Below are 21,360 nucleotides of genomic sequence, written 5' to 3' on the forward strand. Positions count from 1 at the left end.
CTATAGTGCAGTATTATGGTAATTAGTACAAATTCTTTATGAGATGTTGAAGATAGATTTTACAGTGCTAGAATTTAATATGCCTTTTTCAGGCTTTTCCGCATAGATTGCTAATCTGGAGAATGAGCAGGAAAATGTTTTGAGTTCATCTTGAAAGACCATTAAGATGTCAAATATGACAATGGCTCAAAATAATATTGACACCACCAAATAGGAATAAAAACTAAACATTTATGATACATAGGTACACAATGTAGCTTGTCAGCTCAGGAAACCAAAAAAAATAGAGCACAAATTCAACTGTACTGCTTAAAATTACAGGAGATCAATCCCTTCCTTCCCAATGTATTTTATACTTGCTCTGCCAGTGATATCCTTTATTGTTAGGAGTTGTTATAAACCCTTTGTTATACAGAGACTGCACCACAGTACACAAGGCTCAATTGTAATCCCAGATAACAGGTGTGTGTTACACTATATCTTATAAAAATAATCAGCTACTCGGTGTATACATGAGCATTAGCAGATTTTGTGGGCAAAACGGTTAGATGATGTCTAAGATAGCGTAACCCATAGATTCCCTTAGACCTACTTACACCTGCTCTACCAATGCATAAAGGAGTCTAAATTAACGTAACTTAAATTCCCCGGAGCTGGGAGAAGGTGTATATTAAGTTCTGGATGAGGATTCTTTAACACACACTTTCTTATGCCTTCTTCCACCTGCTGCTTATACTCCCTTGTACATCAGTGTAGGTGTAAGAGAGAATCTAGCAATACCACTTGAGGTACCGCTTCTGAATTTGGCCCCATATTATAATGATGTATGTACAGTATATGGTGAGTTACACCTGCATATCTGAGATTTGAGACCATTGCAAGAAGCTGAAAAAAATTAAAACAAAGTGAAGAGTTAAATATATGGCACGCTGTGTAAAAATGTCTCCGCTGTATGATGCTGACCAAATCCTTCATGAAGTTCACTTGTTTGTCATTCTGAGGATTCACATGAAACATTTTCTCACTTCAAAAGAGATCAGTAACCAGTCACAGCCATAACAGTACACTGTACAGTCCTGTTCGGTTCCAGCCTCTTTCTTTGCCTATTAGTCCATTTGAAGTGGGGTCCTCTCATTTGTCTGGTACAGCTCTTCTGTGCTACAATGTGTACATAATATTGAACTAATGTGATCATTGATACAATCTCTGCCAATGATCCTCAGAGAGCTTTCTATCTGTCAAACGATGAATGCGAGGAACAACATGAGTTGCTGCAATCAAGCCTAAAAGCAACATAAACTTCATGTTTCTGCTTTTTCTCTGTATAGCAAATACTGTCTGTCACATTTTATATTTCCCCTTCTTATTGCTCAGCAAGCAACTGACTTGCTCTTAGAGCTTCACTGGAGATTGTTTTATTATTATCTGAACCTTCCTACTCTTCAAATGACTGAAATGCTAATAACACTAATGACTCTAGCCTATACTAGTTGGGAAAAGAGCACATCTAGTCAGATGGACAGCTTCTGGGACTTAAAGGTCATGGCTCAGAAAGAGGGTTTAATTGCCTTTCTCAGTATACCAATCCATCCACATTTTAAGTAGTTCCTCAAGTTCCACCAGACAGCTGTCTTGCATGCAGAGAGAATCCATACAGAATTTGCTCCACTGGCATTTTGTTTGGTTTTGTTCATTTCTGTTGTTTAGCTATTGAAGTTTTGCTGGGAGTGCAGGTGTTCCTGCGTGTCTGTGCATTTGGTTCTCAGTCACAAAATGAAGCTAGCAGCTCAGGATTTATGTTCGTGGTTTTGATTATTTGATTCAAGGATTACATTCTACACAGGCAGAAATATAAAGACATGAGCATACCTACCTGATGGATCATATATAACATATGAACGTAGTTACTTATCGACTTCTTAACTACTGCCCATATTGCTTTAACTAATTTAAACCTGTTGGAACAAAGCCTGAGTAATCAATGTAACCATTTTCTATATGTGTGTGTGTAGAATTTGTAATGACCAATGAAGTTTATCAGTTCATTCCTATGTTATTATTTTTCATATTTTCTTTATTATATTTAATTTTCAGTTCAAACGCTAACCTGTTACATTTAGTTTTCAGGACAGGACCCCTACCTCCATTCACATTATCTGATTTTTGATCTCAGCCTGCCTCTGATATAGGGATGGATTAGATATAATCATTATTAGGTTTTCCCCCAACTCCATTATTGTGGGGCTCCCATTTGCCCTCACTCTTGTTTCGCCTAAGAGCTAGCTGCTATTAAAGCTTCTGATTAATATTAGCCTAGTAAGAGAGGTCCAGGTTCTGCCCCTAGATTTATCATACAGCTCCACTGCAGTTAATGCCCCATGATTGAATTTGGTTTAGTGATCATTAAAGGGCTTTTAAAAAACATGTTAACTGGCCAAACAGTCAAAATAGACACTGGTGGCTTCTTCATCCATTCAATCCAGTCGCTGGAGTAACAGATGTTCTATCAATATTCAAACAGTAGATGAGTCATTGTCATTTTTATTTGTGATTAATAGAAAAATCCCAAGATATTTCCATTGGCTCTAGAGCTCAAGTGTAAGGGAGAACTAACAGCACCCTGTAAAGCAGAAATCATCAGCCATCAGGGAAAGAGAACAGAGGGGATAGTATATTTGAAACAAGCTTTCTTGAATAATTTTGCAGTACCATTCTAATATAAATGCTCAAGGACATAATTGGCAATATATTTAACAGCTATCAGAGTCTCTTCAGAGGTTGGCTTTATCTGAGATTCAGGGAGTGCAAATCCATATCTGCCTGTATCACGGAGCTCAAAGGTGAAGGAGTACTTGATACCCTGATCATAAGCCCAGTCATCAGAGCCACCAGCAGCAGGATCTGCATTGGGAGAGAAGAAAACTTTACTAGAAAAGGACAACAAGCCACTGGTAATCAGTGGGATTTATTATAACTGATAACTATTATACCATATAGCTAGAAATATAGGAAGGGCAGAGGAAAAAGCAGTGAGAGTCAATGAACCATTTGTTTGCATCCAGAATATGGAACAGAGCTTGCCAAACACTTTAATAGCCTTGAAAATGGAAATCTGTAGCTGTAAAAAGAGGACTATAAACATGTCCCCCTTCTAAAACTATAGAAGAAACAATCCTGATCAGAATACAGAGTTTGAGTTATTTTGCAGTGCTGCTCTCTCCTCACTGTAGAGATCCCTCCTGAGAAGCAGTGGGAGGAGTATATTTTGCCTGAGGAGAGGACTGGAAGCATGATATCCGCAGGAGCAAGGATCTATCACATTGAATCTCCTGTCTCTGGAGGATCTCCCAGAGATCTACACAGAGCTTTGAAGATCCACAAAGCTGGGGATATGAACTCTGCTTTTTCATTGGGAAATAAGCTCTGCTCCTTTCCCTCTTGATGAGAGAATTCAGAGTATACTCTCTTGGTTGTTCCTTTGTAAGGAGAGAATGGGGTTTTAATACTTTTTATCCTATAGGTGGTCCTCAAAATTGCTAGGAATCCCCAAAGGCATTTTTAAAAATCTCAATAGATCTTTTAAACATTGACAAACAATTGCAGCCATTATATTTAAGACAAAAAAAATTGGCTTCCAGATTGTTAAGTCCTTCAATGCTGAATTTCAAGCAGACAGTAGCCTGAGGAATTAGGAGCCAAAACATCTGAGCTATATAACTCTGGAAAACTGGGTTTGGAAACACCAGGTCATCAGCTTTATAACATCACAAAGGACATAACACAACAGCTGGGTTTCAAGAGAGGATTAGAGTGAGGCTGGAATTTATATATTTTTAAAATCAGCACACAGTAACAGAAAGTAACAATCTGCTGGCTAGAGCCATGAAGGCAAATTCTGGTCAAAAAGGTTTCACATACTATTGTCGCATCGGTTTGCAGGCCCCGGAAATCAAGACACTCACAGGCTGAACAAGTCCAATTCTCTCATGTTTTAATCTAATTTTATCTGTTTGATTTAGGAATTCCTAGTGTGCTCATCACCTTAGTATCTGGGTGCTACATAGTTATTGTGCGAATCTCATTTGTAACCTACAGGCACATGTTTGCACGTTTGCAGAACTGGAAATGTTGCATCCACACCTTCAGGACAATGAAGTAAATGGGACTACTTGTGAAGAAAAGTACTACTCAACAAGAGTAAAGATATCACAGTCTACACCAGGGGTCGGCAACCTTTCAGAAGTGGTGTGCCGAGTCTTCATTTATTCACTCTTATTTAAGGATTTGCGTGCCAGTAATACACGTTAAAGTTTTTAGAAGGTCTCTTTCTATAAGTCTAGAATATATAACTAAACTATTGTTGTATGTAAAGTAAATAAGGTTTTTAAAATGTTTAAGAAGCTTCATTTAAAATTAAAATAAAATGCAGAGCCCCCCCGGACCGGTGGCCAGGACCTGGGCAGTGTGAGTGCCACTGAAAATCAGCTTGCGTGCCGCCTTCGGCACGTGTGCCATAGGTTGCCTACCCCTGGTCTACACCATTAGGAGGGAGGTAAGTAGAGTGTGTATGGGCGGGGCTCGTCTTATGTTTTTTTCTTGAGTCATAATACATAATTTTCTCCCACTGTCTAGAGAAATAATTCTTACTACAGTTGCTTATGATATTTAGGTTAATACTTACAGATTGTTGAAGCACCTGAACCAGAGGTATATTTTGTGCCATACAATGAAGCCAGCTCTTGAACTGCAGCTTTAGAAATGGTATTCTATAAGGCAGGACAATTGCAGAAGAATAAGTTATTCCAGACATTTAAAGCTTTACTCAGAAATTTGAGTTAACTCATGAGGGCCTCATTTTAGAAGTTTTAAATTATTTGTAACTGTTGTTCCTCTTTGAGACTCAGTAACAGAGTTTATGCTGTCATCGTCTAACAATCTGCAAATGTCTACACTTTGTTCATGTAGCATATCAATAAGTAGTCTGTACTCAGAGCTCTAATTATGAAATTTATCTGGAGTCTGGAAACTAAGAGCACAACAGGATCCAGGGATTACTGTATTTATCAGAAATGTGTACTTGGATCTGTGAGAATAAACTAAAAATATGAAATAAAATGACGGTGAGGTTTAGGCAACAGTGGATGTATATATGGAAATGATGAAGACAGCATTTTCTTCCCACTTACACAAGTATAAATCCAGAGCAACACAGTAAAAGTGGTATAAGTGAAATCAGAATTAGATCCTGTAAAATGCAGATGGCAAATGTCAACAATAATATACCCAGAAGTGCAGGAATTACCCTGGAGCCTTATACAGCACTTCAGTGATTTCAGTTTGCATTTCCTGTGCAGGTTGGGATCCATCCAAGTCCCACTGACTTCAGTGGGGGTTGCATAAAGTCTTTCAACACTAAAATGCAGCTCTGAATGTTTGCATTATGAAAAGTTACAGACTTTCCTTTGGAATGTGTGGCTTTCCCATTTCTTCATAATATGGCATGTTGGTAATAAAACTATGGAAAGTATTCCTAAGGGATGGTAAATATTTGTCTGTATATCATTAGTTGAGAACAGATGTTCAGCATGCAAACAAACAATGGATTACCATATCTGTCTCTGTAGTTCAGAGTTGAACATGTGGTATTCAAAATACTTTCTTCAACTCTCTTGTTTCACTCTAGATTACTCCATAAATTATTTTCCCAAGGAGAAGAGATATTTTAAAACATTCTGACTTCCATTTAGTTCTTGCACATTTTTATGAATTTTCCAAAAGCTGCATTTGAAAATGGTTTGAAAAATAGATTGGTAAAGTGACTATTTGTTTCTGTGAAAGTAACAACAAGCCATATTCCTGGTATGGCAGGTTTTTATATCATGGGATTGTAACTGCTTCCAGTGGGATAAAACAGGTTCACGGTGCAAAATTCACATTGAAAACTGAGTTTTGTACACCCCAGAATTCTGGGAGTTTGTATGTAGGGCTTTGGTTTGTCGCATTACATGGAGACCTTTTACAAAAGCCAGGTTTAGATCTGAGAGCAGGTTCCAAGCACTCCCCAAAGACTGGGTGAGATTTAAATGCGGGGCTTTGGTTCTGGCCTTTCTCTTCTCTCTATATATGCAGCTGAAGAAGAGTGCTGTTGTGACATACAAAGAAACCCCTTGGAATCCTAATAATCAGAGTAGTTAAATCTTCCACTTCTGAAAATTGCCTTAATGAGGATGCTTCTCCTATTAAAATCCATGGCAATTTTGCTATGGATGTCCATGGGACTAGTATCTGCTATTAGTGATGTATCAAATTTTGTTCAGTCACCTTTTGTTTATATCGACTTTAAATCAGTGTGCATGCAGCTGAGATCTGCAGATAAAAGATTTCTTGTTCACCTCACAAAAGAGTTCTGTTACAAATTTAAAATTTGCTTCCTTTTATAGTGAACATAAAGAGAAAACATACAACATGGCAGTGCCTTGTACTGTGGATGGGACATGGTGCTAATATAGTGTCTGTGGGAGTGTGTCATTTCCTCAGTGGCAAGAAACTAAGTAAAATAAAATAGGAATATTTCCGATAGGGAGGGAGGGGGAGGCATTAAGTGTCAGCTAGCTGCCAAATGGCAAATTTAAAACATCAGATACTTGTATCTGCCAAATTTAGGAGACTAGCTATCAGAAAAATATGCTGGGAAAGGTTCCTATGAAAAGGATGACCCTACTGTGGATCAGAATTACCATAATGACCAGGCAGCTGTAAAGAAAGGTGCTTGTAGAGCAGTGGTGGGCAACCTGCAGCCCGCAGGCTGCACGTGGCTCATCAAGGTAATCCGCTGGCAGGCTGCCAGACCGTTGGTTTCCATTTGCATGGCTGCCCGCAGCTCCCAGTGGCGCGGGCCTGGCTGCCGCTTCCTGCAACTCCCATTGGCCGGGAACGGTGAACTGCAGCTTCTGGGAGCTGTGGGCGGCCGTGCAAATGTAAACAAACGGTCTGGTGGCTCGCCAGCGGATTACCCTGAAGGGACGCATGTGGCAGGTTGCCCACCACTGTTGTAGAGGAAGAACTGAAATTCTCAGCTATTAAAAGACACTCTCAGGTTTTCCAGGTTGGAGCATGGTGTTGGAAATAAATGGCCTATTTTATAATACGGTAAACTGACTGTGCCTGTGTGATTTCACCACAAAATAAGTCGGTAGCAGAGCTAGGAACAGAACCGAGGAGTCCTGATATCTGATCTCTTCCTGTGATCATCAGGCAACACTCTTTCCCAATTGCTTGCTTAATGTATGAAAAGGGCTAAAAAAACAAAACATCAGCACCAAAATGAAAGTGCCATTTTATAGCAACCAAAGCAAGAACATTGAGAAGGTCTAAGTCAAAAAAATAAAAAATAAAATAGAAAGGAAAGGAAAAAGGAATAATGATGGCAAACAATTATCTTTCTTAAAACAACGGGGAAACTGGAATGAGGTTTCACTATGTGCCTCATCTTGTCTGTATGCCTATTACTTTCAAAAGGGGAAACAGTATCTAATTTTTGTGAGATGAGACCTAGGCCTAGAGTCTATGTTCTTTGTGATGCTGATAAAAGAAGAGGCAGTGCTGTGGTTTTTCCCCTCTTAACTTTGAAAAGCTCTTAGCTCTCTATAGACTCTACTGCAGGGGTTGGCAACGTTTGGCACGCGGCTCGCCCGGGTAAGCACCCTGGCGGGCTGGGCCAGTTTATTTACCTGCTGACGCGGCAAGTTCGGCCAATCGCGGCCCCCACTGGCCGCGGTTCGCCGTCCCGGGCCAATGGGGGCGGCAGGAAGCCACGGCCAGCACATAGCTCGCCCGCGCCGCTTCTCGCCACCCCCATTGGCCCTGGACGGCGAACCGCGGCCAGTGGGGGCCGTGATCGGCTGAACCTGCCGCATCAGCAGGTAAATAAAACTGGCCCGGCCCGCCAGGGTGCTTACCCTGGTGAGCCACGTGCCAAACGTTGCCGACCCCTGCTCTACTGGATCTCAAGATTAATTTGAACTTCTGGTTTGTTACAGGATTCTCTTCCTGCTTTCTTGGTTTGGGCTCTGTAAAAGGGAACGCTCACAACCAGTTCTGCCTAGTGGTCAGGCAGGGGTGCAGCAGGTGGTCACCCCTTTTCAGTTATAGTCCTGGCCTTCAGCTCTCCCAAGGACTTCAGGGTTTTCACCTTAGTATGGGGATTTTGGGGTCAGGATCTTCCCCAGCGGGTCTCTCCACTGAGGTAAAGGCTTTGTTCTTGTGACATCTTTTGGGAGTGGGTAGAGGAGCCCGGGCCCACACGCTCCAATCCAGGGCCTGATGATGGGCAGGTATGTTCTGCATCTTGCAGTGCCACGCAACTGCCCCGTGGATCACTTCCTTTCCAAGTCTCCCTTTTCTGCTCAGAGTAAATTACAGAACCACAAACAAAGTCTCTGACCTTCACAGTCAGTCACCTGTCTCTCTCCTCTGTAGGTTTTAGTAGGTCTGTTTTTCCAGTTCTCAGGCAACAAGAACTCCTGGGCAGTAGTTCCCACCCCCCATCTGAGCTGCTCTGCCTGCAGCTTGTGCAGGCTTTGCAGGTACAGCTGGGCAGGGCAGCCTGGGTACAGAGTGACTCCTTAACCCCTTGTTCTCGAGTGTGGGGTTTGTAAGACCCATCACCGGCTCCTGCGCTGTCAAGAATCCTTCACTCATAGCAGCAAATTCTGGTGTTAGTTACACTAGTGAAAACCAAGTAATGTCACTGAAGTAAAAGGACCTACTCCAGATTTATACCACGTAACTGCGTGCAGAAATGATCGTCCATTCTCTGACTTGTTGCTGAACTTCCAGAAACTGCCTGTTACAGGAGAATCTAACATTCTCTGTGCTGATCTCTCAGCTTTGTTTCCATTGCAGTTCCTAGTGATTTGATGTTTTGCTTAATCTTGTGCAGCATGTCAGCTAGTCAGAGTAACAAAAGGATCGTGTTCCCTGATCTCGTTATCTCATTTAACTGAAGTTCAGTTACTAGCATTTCAGCCACTAGCTTTTAAAGAAAGACATGTAATGCTGGCCTCCCTCCTTACTGCATCTAAGGGTTTGTACTAATAGGATGATATAGCAGACTAATCACCTTTATCTGTTAATAGATTATCTTTTGAGAGCAGCTTCCTCATTTTTGCTCTCATATTCTCAACTCAGATTTGTCTCTGCACATTGCTGCTGGTTAAAAACACTCCAGGGGCCTTGATTACGCAGTTGCTGCACACAGGCAACTCCCATTGACATCAGTGGGATATTTGATGGGATTATTGACATAATAGGACTCCAGGATCTTGAAAAATCTGTGATGGATAGCAGTGCTTCCTTTAACCACTGGGGTCCATGAATCCTGTTTGTCATTCTACCCCTATCCTGTTCTTTATTGCCTCCAAGCTCTGCCCTTCTCAAGTCAGCTTTCCGCAAGGAGCTCTAAACTGCACTGGCCTCACTGTAATGCTCTGACACGTTATCCAGGGATCCCTTGATTTCCCTTTGAAATGGTAGCACTAAAAGTCCAAAGTGAGTCCATCCAATGCAAGAACTTTAATATCACAGTATATAACACTGCCCTTCTTATACCCTCTTTGTGACTGCTACACAGACATTCCAAGAAATATGTGCATGCTGCTAGTGTTTTTATCTAGTAGCATCAAGCTGAGGGAAATCTGCCTTGAGGCTATTCGAGATTGCTACATGAGCCAAGATGAAGAAGTTGTTACTAAAGATAGCTCAATTTGATAACAGAACACACCATTGTATGAGGTAATGTCAGAGGCAGGAATACATACAGTAAACCCACTTTCCTCTTCTTTACTTCAGTAGCCACTTCTAAAAATAATTTACACCTGTCCATCTTCCTTTCTCATTATTTCCTTTTGTTCACTGTTCTCCACAATTAAGATCACCTACATCTACTTGAAACAAGTCAAGCAAACAATCAGAAAGCCACTAGAAAAAGTGTAGGTTCAGGCCTTTGTGGCCAAAACATAGATTATGCCCCACTGAGGTTTACCTGTCCAACTAATCTTGGGTCCTGGATCATTAAGAGTTCCTTATGCTGACTTTGTTCACAAATAACTTCAAAACGAGCACTAGTAAAATCCAGAACTAGTTTGCTGGACCTGGTTTTCAACCTAGAGGTGAATAGTCATCACATCAAAATTCACCACCCGATGCAGTATAGCTGAAATTCACTCCTTTGCACATTTTAAGGCCTCAAGTAGGGCTTAAGTGGTCCATAAGTTAGTGCAGAAGGGTGAATTTCCCCCTATACAATATATAACCAATATATGAATAGTAAGGTAGCCAATATATGTTTAGGTAACCTGCCTCCTGCCACACATGCCACCAAAGCCTGATCTCTGTTGATATAGGATTTCTGTTGCTTGTATATGTCTGGATTTGTCTAGCTTCAACTTCCAGCCATTGAATCCTGATATACGTTCTTTACTAGACTGAGGAGCCCATTATTAAATATTTGTTCCTTATGTAGGTATAAATGCAAAAGTATTTTAATCCCCTCCAACATGGGCCAAAATGTGAGAAAATTCAATTTACAGCCTGAAATGTTTCTGAAAAAAGTGATTAAATGTACACAGAGTTTTATTGAGAGAGAAGCTAAGTGTAAATACACCTCTACCCAGAGGTGAAAGTAAGCCGGTCTGGTCCGGCGTACCGGCAAGAGCCAGTATGCTGTGCCGGACCGCACCGGCTTCTGTGGCAGGGATTTAAAGGGCTCTGGGCTCCCCGGGAGCTCAGAGCCCTTTAAATCCCGCCCACAACTCGGCACCCGGGCTGAGGCTGGGATTTAAAGGGCTTGGAGCTCCCACGGCTGCGGGGAGCCCAGAGCCCTTTAAATCCCACCCGCAGCTCCGGCAGCCGGGCTGGGGCTGGGATTTAAAGGGCTCAGAGCTCCCCGCCACTGTGGGGAGACCAGAGCCCTTTGAATCCCGCCCGCAGCTCCGGCGGCTGGGCTGGGGCTGGGATTTAAAGGGTTCGGGGCTCCCCACAGTGATGGGAGCTCCAGGCCCTTTAAATCCCGGACCCAGCCCGGCAGCCGGGCTCGGGCGGGGATTCAAAAGGCCTGGAGCTCCCGTGGCTGCGGGGAGCCCCGAGTCTTTTAAATCCCCCCCGCAGCTCCAGCCTCCGGAGCTGCGAGGGTGATTTAAAGGGCCCGGAGCTCTGCAGCGGCCAGAGCCCCGGGCCCTTTAATTTGCCCCTGAGCCCCGGGGGCTCCCAGCCACCTCTGCAGCTGGGAGCCCCGGGTTGATTTAAAGGCTCTGGGGCTCCCAGTCACAGCCGGAGCCCCAGGGCCTTCAAATCTTGAGAGGCCCCACCTCTTCCAGTTGAGGCCCTGCCTCTTCCAGATGAGGCCACGCCCCCCTCAGGACTCCGGCAGTACCAGTAAGTCCTGTAAGTTACTTTCACCCCTGCCTCTACCCCAATATAACGCGACCCGATATGACACGAATTCGGATATAACGCGGTAAAGCAGCGTTCCAGGGGGGCGGATCAAAGCAAGTTTGACATAACGCGGTTTCACCTATAACGCGGTAAGATCTTTTGGCTCCCGAGGACAGCGTTATATCGGGGTAGAGGTGTATTAAAAGAATGCTGAAGGGAAGCTTGGCTGTAGAGTGGATGGACAATTGGTCTGTATCCAACCATTTTTTTCAGTTATGGAAGGCTGGGGGAAGCTTTTGTTCTTTAAATGGAAGATACATTTTTTTCTGGTTGATCCAAGCACATATTCTTTTTGGGCTGTGCAACACCTGGGGATATAGTAGAGAGTGAGTTGAGGGGAGTTGTGCAATACACAGAATGTACTCTTTTTGGAGGACAGTTATACTTTTCCCAAGAAAACATCACAGGAATATTGTTACTTGTGTGAAATTCCCGAGCTGACCCAGTTTTTCCTAGCTTGGGTGGCATTATCTTGGTGGTTCAAGCATTAGACACAAGTCAGTTCTAGGGTCAGTATTTTCACTGTTGTTCAAGCATTGCTTGAAAATGCTGATCCTAGAAATGACTTATGTCTAATACAGGGCTATGTTTCCCTTCCCATGGAGAAAAAACCCATGAATGGGAAAATCCTTTGTGTATACCTCATGTGCTCCAGGGAGGACATACGTGGCTTCAACCACTTTCCTCCACCCTGATACTGGAAGCAGTGAAGGGCTACTTTCATCCCCAATTTAAGTTAGAGTAGCATCAAGGCTGCTGTAACTTGTAATGACCCTCTAGGCCTGAGATTACTGGAATTCCCAGAATGTCTCTAGAATGCCCCGTCATACCTTGAAAATCAAGAACTGTGGCACCATTTTACATACTTAGGGATTGCCTTACACAAGAGGAGGTTCTATTTTGCTCTTTAAGTTAGCTGTTTATCCTCCTCGTGCTGCCAGGACAGTGCAAAGGGAACAAAATAGGGCCAAGGATCTGGCCCATCGAGTTACAGCTACATTTTCCTTTCAAAGTCTTTATATTAGGGCCGGGAGGCATGGCCTGGAACCCATCCAGAAGATGTGGTGGCAACCATCTCCACCACTGTTGACCTTGGTTTCTACTTCCTGTAGCCCCAATCCCATCTGGAAGCACAACTTAATGAAGAGCGCTGCTGTCAGTTGCTAACTTCCATGGACCCATTCTCTACACTCCTCTTCCAGAGGCAGTGAAGGTGTGGAGTGGCATTAATGCTAATTAACATCCTTGTGGATATTTTCTATATATCTGGTTCTAAGAGAAGAATGCTGTGGTGAGTGGCTGCTTTCCAGCATCACCCACCTACCCCGATGTGCCTCCTGAATACCTGCAGAGTCCCACTGCAGACTGTGCCCAAAGGAAGGTTCAGTGGGCTTGGAAGAAGGCTATGTTGGCTCCTCCATTCCCCTCATCCACAGGCTTAGGGTGATTTCAATCCAATTTTACTTGATTTTGCTCCCTTCCTTCATGCCTCACTTCGGAATGGAGCATTAGCTCCACAGTATTAAACTAACTTCTGAATTAAACAGTGTGGAGCAATATGTTAATAATGATAAGTAGGCATGTGAAGTTTTGTTGTTCAACTACATATCTCATCCCACACTGAAAAAGATAAGAAATATCAAGTCTACTTCCTTTAATTTATTAGATCTGTCAGCGGAAAAATAAACATCTAAGATAAGATAATAGTTCTAAATTTTACTTCTTCAGTTAGAGGATGATTTATGGTCCCTTTATTTGCCAGAACAATTTATATAAAGCTTTAGATGCCAGTTCTTCAGCCTTTCTCTGAAGTCTGTATCTATGCAGAACTTTGCTGCTATAACACACATTAAATGGTATATAATATAATGCCCTTTTATTTTTTCCTCCCTTTTTTCCTGTCTCATTTTTTAACCAAGGAGGAATTGCTAAGAGAAAACCTAATTTCTTTGTGACAGTTCATGTGAACATGTTTAGTTGTTTGAAGTAATCCGGAAAGCTACACCATTAGGACCTGACCCAAAGCCCATTGAAGTCAGTGGGAGTCTTTCCATTGATTTTAATGGGCTTTGGATCAGGCCCTTTATGTTTAGATATCCCAGCTACAGACAGTGCTGATTGGTTGATACTATGATCTCATTCTCCAAAGCCAAGGTTTTTGGCTAAAAGTAGCCTCCTTTTGTAAAATCAAATATTAGTACAAGTTGCGTGTCTCTGGGACCCTGCTGTTTTTTTGTTGGGAGCTCCAATTGAGGAAATATATTCCTTAATTAGGACATGAGGACAGTTGATCAGATCACCGCCTTTTAGTGGTGACAGGATGTGCTCTTTTGTAGCGGAAAATAATAGAACTCCCCCTGGGATCATTGTGGCTGATTTAAAATATGGGATAAAATTACAATGGAAAGACTAACTTATATTAAGTGAAATCAAATGGATGGCTATTGACATATATATCTTGCATTCCTGAATTACTTTTTTTTATAGTGAAGAATGGAAGACTCAATCTCTGAGCCAAAAGAAAAAAAGATTGGGCTTTTTATTATTCATAAAATTGCAAAATCTTGGCATGGATAATTGTAACCGATCTTCAAGCTTTTATATATTCGTTTAGTCTATAATGCTGTAGAACAGGCAAGTTAATATGAAAATTGTTCATCCAGGATTTTTTTTTTAATGTTTTGTCTATTTTTTTTAAAGTTAGGTTTTACTGTAGTTTTTGTGTCTGAGTGTCAATAGAACCTTTTCCCATCTGAATGTAATGCTGTTAGAAACATGCTGTACTTGGAGCAATATGTTTTATCACACTTGAGCTTGACTCAGCAAACTGGGAAGAAGACCATGCAAACTTCTAGCATATGGGAAAAATTGTGAACTTGACAAAGAAGCAGTTTAGGAGTTTATATTATTTATTTAGACTGAGCTCTAATGTGTGAAATTTGAAATATTCTGTAAAAATCAAAGACAAACAAAAAAGATGTAAGAAATGACTGGAATATTTACAATTAAAACTCTCTGGCATGTAAAGTAATATAACAAACAAAACACCCCCCACCCCCACCCCCCATCTTAACACTCTCCTTTCCATTTAAGCTGCCAGAAGTCCAAGGCAAAACTATTAAGTTGGCCATACTCTTCCTTTCTGCTTCAGAATTATGATAGATCCATGTGGGAGCCCTCGTAAATCTGTCATAATTCTGCAGCAGTAAGGCCAACTTAATGCTATTGCCTTAGACTTCTGGCAGCTTAAAGGGAAGAGAGAGGATCAAGATGGGTTTTTTGTTTTGTTTGTTATGTTGCTTTTCATGCCAACAACTTGTAATTGCTAATATTCCAGAGAACTGAAGTCATTTTATTATTTATAATTATTTTAATATTTTTTAAAGGATAAATAATTCACTTACTAAATTGCCTTTATCAGACTTAAAAAGCTGTAGGGCTTGGGTGTGGCCCTAAACTTCATTAAATAATGATGTTTCAGGGCATATCCCCAGCTGGTTTAAATCACTCTAACTCTATTGAAGCCATGGAGCTATGCCAACTTACACAAGCTGTGGATCTGGCCAACAGAGCATGATGTTTGTGTGTAATGTATTGCAGCCGGATACACTGTAACCCATTGAATAAAGTGGAAGCAGTGCTGTATAATTTACATCTCTAAATATGACATTATTTGCAGACAAACACAGCCTTGCAGACAAATCCAACCCTTGTATGATGGAGATGTATCAGGGATTCTTGAGTTTATCTCATACCTAAACCCTCTTCAAGGACTCTGGCTATAAAAGACCAATGTACGTTAAAAAGCTTACTGTCCAGATTTTCTCCAGATGTGTAAGAAAACCTCTGAAATTAACCAGACCTAAATAGCAAGTGATGAAATTTGCATATTCTCCCCAGTACACCAAAATTACAAAGAGACACAACATTTGTGTTCTACTTACCAGCTCTGCATAGTTCTCTGGAATGGAGTAAGTATAAGAATAAGGAAACAGCAGCATCTGGGAATAGGAGTGAATAGTCAAGTATGCCTTGATAGTGGAGAGATTTTTACGAATAAAGTCAGCCAGAGCCTTAGTCTCTTTTTCAGACTCAGGGGCGCTGCCGCAATAAGTGTCATCACATGGTCTTTTTGAGGCACCAACACCTGCAGGAAAGGGCGAATGTTTGTATTTAATGAAACAGAATTATGTTAATGGACCATAAAGGTGGTGATTTAGTGTCACCAAAGTTATAGTTAAGACTCTGTAGGCAACCTTAAGTTAGTCCCCTGGAGCATATACTATACATGGAGACAGAATATTTATTATGTGATCACATACTTTTAGGCAATGTGTCATAGCATTCTGCAAATACTTTTTTTTCTTTCACAGCTACTATATTTGGAGGAATAAAACCATTTCATATGTTACTGAAGTAAGTGATCATTTTATGTAAGTGAATTAATGTATGAGAAGTGAACAATTCTGTTGACCTGCAGTGCTTTATTAGGGACCTTTCCTTGAATGTCTGCTGCATAACACCAGGCACTCCCAGGAATTAGAGTGGAAGTCTAGTGACTGTCACTTTTCTTGCTTCAGTACAATGCTTTCCCCCAGTATGAATTCAGTGCCCACAGAAACTTCCAGACTGACAGCCCTGGTGACAGAAGTCTTCTGTTCATCTTAAGGCACAGGTGTAGCATGCACAACAACGGTGTAAGCTTCCCTAAAGTACGTTGATGATGATCCTTCCTCCAGGCCCTGAAGGACCAACTTTAGGAGTGAGGGAAGCATCTTTGTGGAAGCATCCTTTTGATACGTTACATGCTGCACCTTTCAATGTTCAGTTTCATCAAATATTAGGAAATACTTACTGCACCACCCAGCATTAAAATTCCTGTTGGGGTCGGTACCAATGCAGCTGCTGCCAGAGTTTGTGGAACGTGTCTTCCTCCACATGCGGTACTGAAATGGAAAGTGCATGTGAATACTAATGGACAGTTACAGTATTTGACCCATTCCGTGAGATTCTTGTTCAGAAAGAAGAGTGTACATACATTGGTCCAGGTGTAGACGTAGCCATCAATATTAAGGACAGGCAGGATGTAGAAATCCAAGTTGTTGAGAAGACGTGTCATAAGGGTATCACTTCCATAGGTACTAACAGCCTAGATATAGATCAAAGAGAGAGCTGTTGTTTTCATGGAATCAGAAATTGCTGGTGGTTCTGAAATGTATTTTTAAAAGCACAAGTGTGTGTTGTCTTTTGAAATTGATGCATAATCTTTTTACCTGATATGTTTAATATGGGAATTTTTTTAAAAGGCTCTTTGTGCAAACCAGTCCACCAATGTAAATCCAAAAGTGCAAGTATGTTCTTCTGAGGTAGCCTGCTTCATTAAGGGCCCGATCCAAAAGCCACTGAAGTCAATGGGAGCCTTTCCACTGACTTCAGTGGGTTTTGGCTCTGGCCCAAGCACCCTAGAATTAATGATAATAGTTTAGCACTGGAAAGTGATTCTGTACTCTCCATATTCTGACATGTGAGACAGGCTAAAGCTTTGAGATATTTTTAAGTACTGGAAAGAACAAGGAATAAATCCCAAGTTATATCAATTAGAACCACACTACTGTTTTAAAGCAGCATTATTCATCTAACTTAACATTGCATAGATGAACAAGCACTGATCATGAGCAATGCACTAAATCAGCATGCCAGTAGGCAGACTCAGCTCTCCAAAGAATGACTTCCTATTTAGAGGTATTCAGTGGTCCTGGCCACATATTCTGTAAGGGCTCTTGCATCCCTGTAGTCCACCGTCTTAAAACTTTTTATTTGAATGCAAGAAAATATGCAAGAAAATATCCCATAGAATTGTACAGTGAGGATCCTCCTGAGACATTCAGTACAATAGATACACTTCTGACTCTGGCAAGCTCTCATCACAAACAGTCTCAAAAGCATAGATAATGGAACATTACATGATCTTCCCCACTCCTTTCCTTAGCACACAGAGGCATCAACAAAACTCCTTCACTAAAGCTGTAGAGCCTGATTCTCCACTACTTTGTGCTTTGTGTGATCATTTACAGATTTACACCTGTATAAAGTGAGTGTAAATGGGGCATAGAAAAGCTGCCATTCTGATCTGGTAGTGTATTGCACTCATGTTTCCCTCACTTTGCACAAATGTGCATGACTACATAGGGTGCAAAGCAATTGAGAATCAGGCCTGTAGTTTGTTGACTGATAAACAGTGTTCAAAAGCAGATTACGGTTACTGGGAGAACTGGTGCTTCTTCCTGCCTTTTGCATATTCTCTAACTCAGCTAATGCCTTAGGGCCGCCCGGGGGGGGTGGGGGGGCAAGTGGGGCAATTTGCCCCGGGTCCCCATGAGAGTTTTTCGGGGCCCCTGGAGCGGGGTCCTTCACTTGCTCCAGGGGCCCCGGAAAACTCTCGTGGGGCCCGGGCCCCGGGAGCTTCTTCCCCTCTGGGTCTTCGGCGGCAGGGGGTCCTTCCGCTCCGGGACACACCGTTGAAGTGCCCTGAAGACCCGCGGCTGGGGATCCTTCCACCCCAGGACCCGCCGCCGAAGTGCCGGGTCTTCGGCAGCGGGGGTCCCCTGCCGCCGAAGACCCCAAGCCCCCTGAATCCTCTGGGCAGCCCTGTCATGCCTTTCCTTTCTGCCTTTGGACATTTGTGTCCAGTAGCACTTTTAAATAAACAAAAGAGGATCATAATGTTAAAGTACTTCCTCCCTCCCCAAAACCACTGAAGAAAGTCATCACCTTCAGTCAAGTACATTCATATATTGACTATTTCAGCTAACCCCCCCCCCCCAATGATTGTAGTAAAAATAATTGCTAAAAGAAAAATGGTAACAGGTACTATCTTCAGTTTTACTGGGAGATAAAGAGATCACTTTCCCATCTGCTTGTCACTTTCAATTTCCATTGCTCCTTATGCAAAACTACATGGATGTCTCTCGGAGGACAGGAAGATTAGCCACATCACCACTATGTCTGTGCTAGCATGAGCCAATCAAATACATTGGTTTTCCTTTGTTTGGATTTTAACTATCTCCTGCTGCTTCTGTTTTAAAACCTTTTAAATGTAGGAATTTTTATAAAATTTGAGAATTAAGCAGCATGGAGTTGCTTTTTAAAGATTATTCTACTGAAGAGGAGTGTATCTTTTTCCCTTTAGAGGAGGCTGTGTGTATAGTGTTCATCAGCATTCCCTACCTATGTAGTGTTAGGAGATGAGAGAGAGAATAGAAACTTATATTTCTTTTAAGAATTCATAAAGCAAGCATGGAGTGAATCTCACTTCACGTGTGAGTCTCATGTACTAGAAGGTGATGCTTTCTAGTTACAGAAAAATGTTATTTCTTATTATATGTAACAAATTACCTTTAACGGTAAGAAGTGGTAACTGTTTAAGGCAAATAATACCAACATTATTATTTTCCTACCCCTGAATACAACAATTAGGGAGCTGTCTTCCCAGCCTTTGATTACATTTCCATAATCTTCTTGTTCTGTTTAGGTGAAGAAAAGCTTCCATGCTTTCTCTTTCTTTTTTTTTGGAGAAATAGAATGATTCCAAGGAACCTGGGAATATGAAGCATTAGGAAGACAGGCATCCATCCTACTTCTATCATGTACACTCAGATGCCTTCTACAGTTTACCTTGACTTCTCCCATTCTTTAAAACCACACACAGGGCTGAATTCTGAACCATTGAATTCAGTGTCAAAACTTCTACACCACAAACTGAGCCAGGAACATGACTGGATTTGTAGTGTTACAATAGTGTTATAATAATATAGACATGAAGCAGATTCATTGGTTTGTCCGTCTATCACCTCTCTATATATACATTTATGCACAGGGGATTCTAGTCATACCTACCACAGTGAGAATGAGTAGCTCATTTCTTTTAAAGAATTTTAATGGAAATTAAAGGGCAATACTTAAAACCGCAAAGCAAACTTGAGTGGTTGCCTTGGGATTCCCCTGGCAGACAGCCAGAATAGCCTGCACTATGCCTCTGCCTCCCAGCCTTGTCCCTGGTGTAGTGGATGTGGCCAGTGACAAGAGGCAGCCCAGATTGCAGCAATTCCTGGATGTTGGAATGGCCCCCTCAGGGGTCATCACATCCCTGAAGCGTCCTGATGCTCTTTGTTTCCACAAGCTGCTCAGGTATCAAATGGCCAGTCCTGAGGATCCGGCCTATAGTGTGTATACACTTCACATCAAGGGGAGAATGGCGCCCAAGTTGTATATTTCCAACCCAAATCCAAAATCAGAGAATAAAATTAGAAAGCACTGGATTAGAAACTGCCAAGGACTGAACTGCAAGAGATCGTATTATTGTATTTGTTTCACGTTTGTTACAGTCTGTGTCAGTTTCCTCTAAAGTTGATTTATTTTGTGAAAACCCTTTTTTGTTACTGAGCTTACCAACCTCTTTCACAAACCACTGGCAGAATGCAGGGGAGATCCACTCTCTTGCATGGAAACCACAATCCATAAAGATGGCCTTTTTGTTTGAACCACTTTTCCCCACCTATAGTAGATAAAATGTCATGAAAAAACAACCTATTTGGTGTACAAATTATTACTATTCTGTCGCCAGACTAGTGACTCTAAAGGTGAAACTTGACAGCAGTATGAGCTATATTCCTTGATTAAATTGAAAACCTAATACTAACAGAGTAGATTTTTGCCCTTCTGGACAATTAAGTTGTTCAAGTTAAAATAGTACAATCCTATTTGCTTTATTTTTTATTAATGCAGACATGACCATATTTTCACAGAATATTTCATTACTACACAGTGTTGGTAGATTTCTTATGATAGTATTATTAGCTGAAAAGACCAAGTTGGCTATATACATTCTAGTGAATGCTGGTGCTGTGTTGGGTAAGTAATTTTGTCTCTTTCTCCATCTCTCCCATTCCCCCCCCCTCATTTATTTCTTGGTATCTTATTTATTCATAAGAGTTACGTGACAGAAAATGATATCTGAAGAAGATAGAGAAATTGGGTTTGTTTCCTGTTGCCAGATAGACTGACATTTATAGATCTCTTTATAGTAAGTGGGTTTACAAACAACAGATGGCGTGAACAATTACATAAAGGTAAATTATCATTTACATTGCTCACAGGAATGTGGTTAAATTTATAGGTCTGAACTTCCAAAATATTTATTATGGGTTTCACTCTATAAACCCTTTACCTTAAATCAAAAGGATAAAAATTCACAATAAAAGTAGCTCTCAAAATCTGTTTTGATTTCCTAGAGGATTTATAATACATGTCAGAGTTAGTGATGCCTTAATAAATATTGTAATTTTATTATTTTTATGAGAACCGACCAGACTGTTAAAAAGAAATTAAAACCAATCACCTTCAGGAGGTATATGGGCCGTCCCTGAAATGTAGTCCCGATCTGAGTGCGGGAGACAAGGTTTGCATTCTGAGCAGCAATGTCAGCAGTCCAAGCAGCTATCTGTTTAATACAACCATTAAGTTAAATGGCATCTCTAACCCCAGTGCCAAAGCAATTAATGAATGAAGAGTGTAGCATATTTATAGACTTTACCGTTTCCCAGTTGTTGTATTTTTCATAATTGTGTCCAGTAGCACGAACATTGCTGTCAAACTGAGCATCAAGTACCGTCTTCAGGTTGTCGATCAGAATTCTGCAATAAACCCACAGTGATATCAAATATAGAAAGAAGACTTGTCAGTGGGGTGAAATTGTCCAGAAAATTTGACTTTCCCTGCTGGAGAAAACATTGGGCAGATGTCATTGATCTACCATTTGGAACTACAGTGATTCTGAAATGAAGTGTTTGGGTTGGGATTACATTCCTG

At 41.4% G+C, this 21,360-nt stretch overlaps 1 protein-coding gene across 1 annotated transcript in view; it reads right to left on the reverse strand.

Annotated features, from left to right (window-relative positions):
* Positions 1-273: 273 nt before the first annotated feature.
* LOC101953934 (carboxypeptidase B) overlaps positions 274-21,360 on the reverse strand; it is a 30,716-nt gene continuing 9,629 nt past the window's right edge. The window contains exons 4-11 of the mRNA XM_005303294.4: positions 21,086-21,185; positions 20,891-20,992; positions 19,946-20,047; positions 16,532-16,642; positions 16,349-16,439; positions 15,438-15,640; positions 4,682-4,766; positions 274-2,901 (exon numbers count right to left, since the gene is read on the reverse strand). Coding sequence (XP_005303351.2) covers positions 2,714-2,901; positions 4,682-4,766; positions 15,438-15,640; positions 16,349-16,439; positions 16,532-16,642; positions 19,946-20,047; positions 20,891-20,992; positions 21,086-21,185 — 982 coding nt within the window. The 3' untranslated portion in view covers positions 274-2,713. The remainder of the gene's footprint in view (positions 2,902-4,681; positions 4,767-15,437; positions 15,641-16,348; positions 16,440-16,531; positions 16,643-19,945; positions 20,048-20,890; positions 20,993-21,085; positions 21,186-21,360) is intronic.

Source organism: Chrysemys picta, chromosome 9, assembly GCF_011386835.1.
Source record: "Chrysemys picta bellii isolate R12L10 chromosome 9, ASM1138683v2, whole genome shotgun sequence".
Lineage (NCBI taxonomy): Eukaryota > Metazoa > Chordata > Testudines > Emydidae > Chrysemys > Chrysemys picta.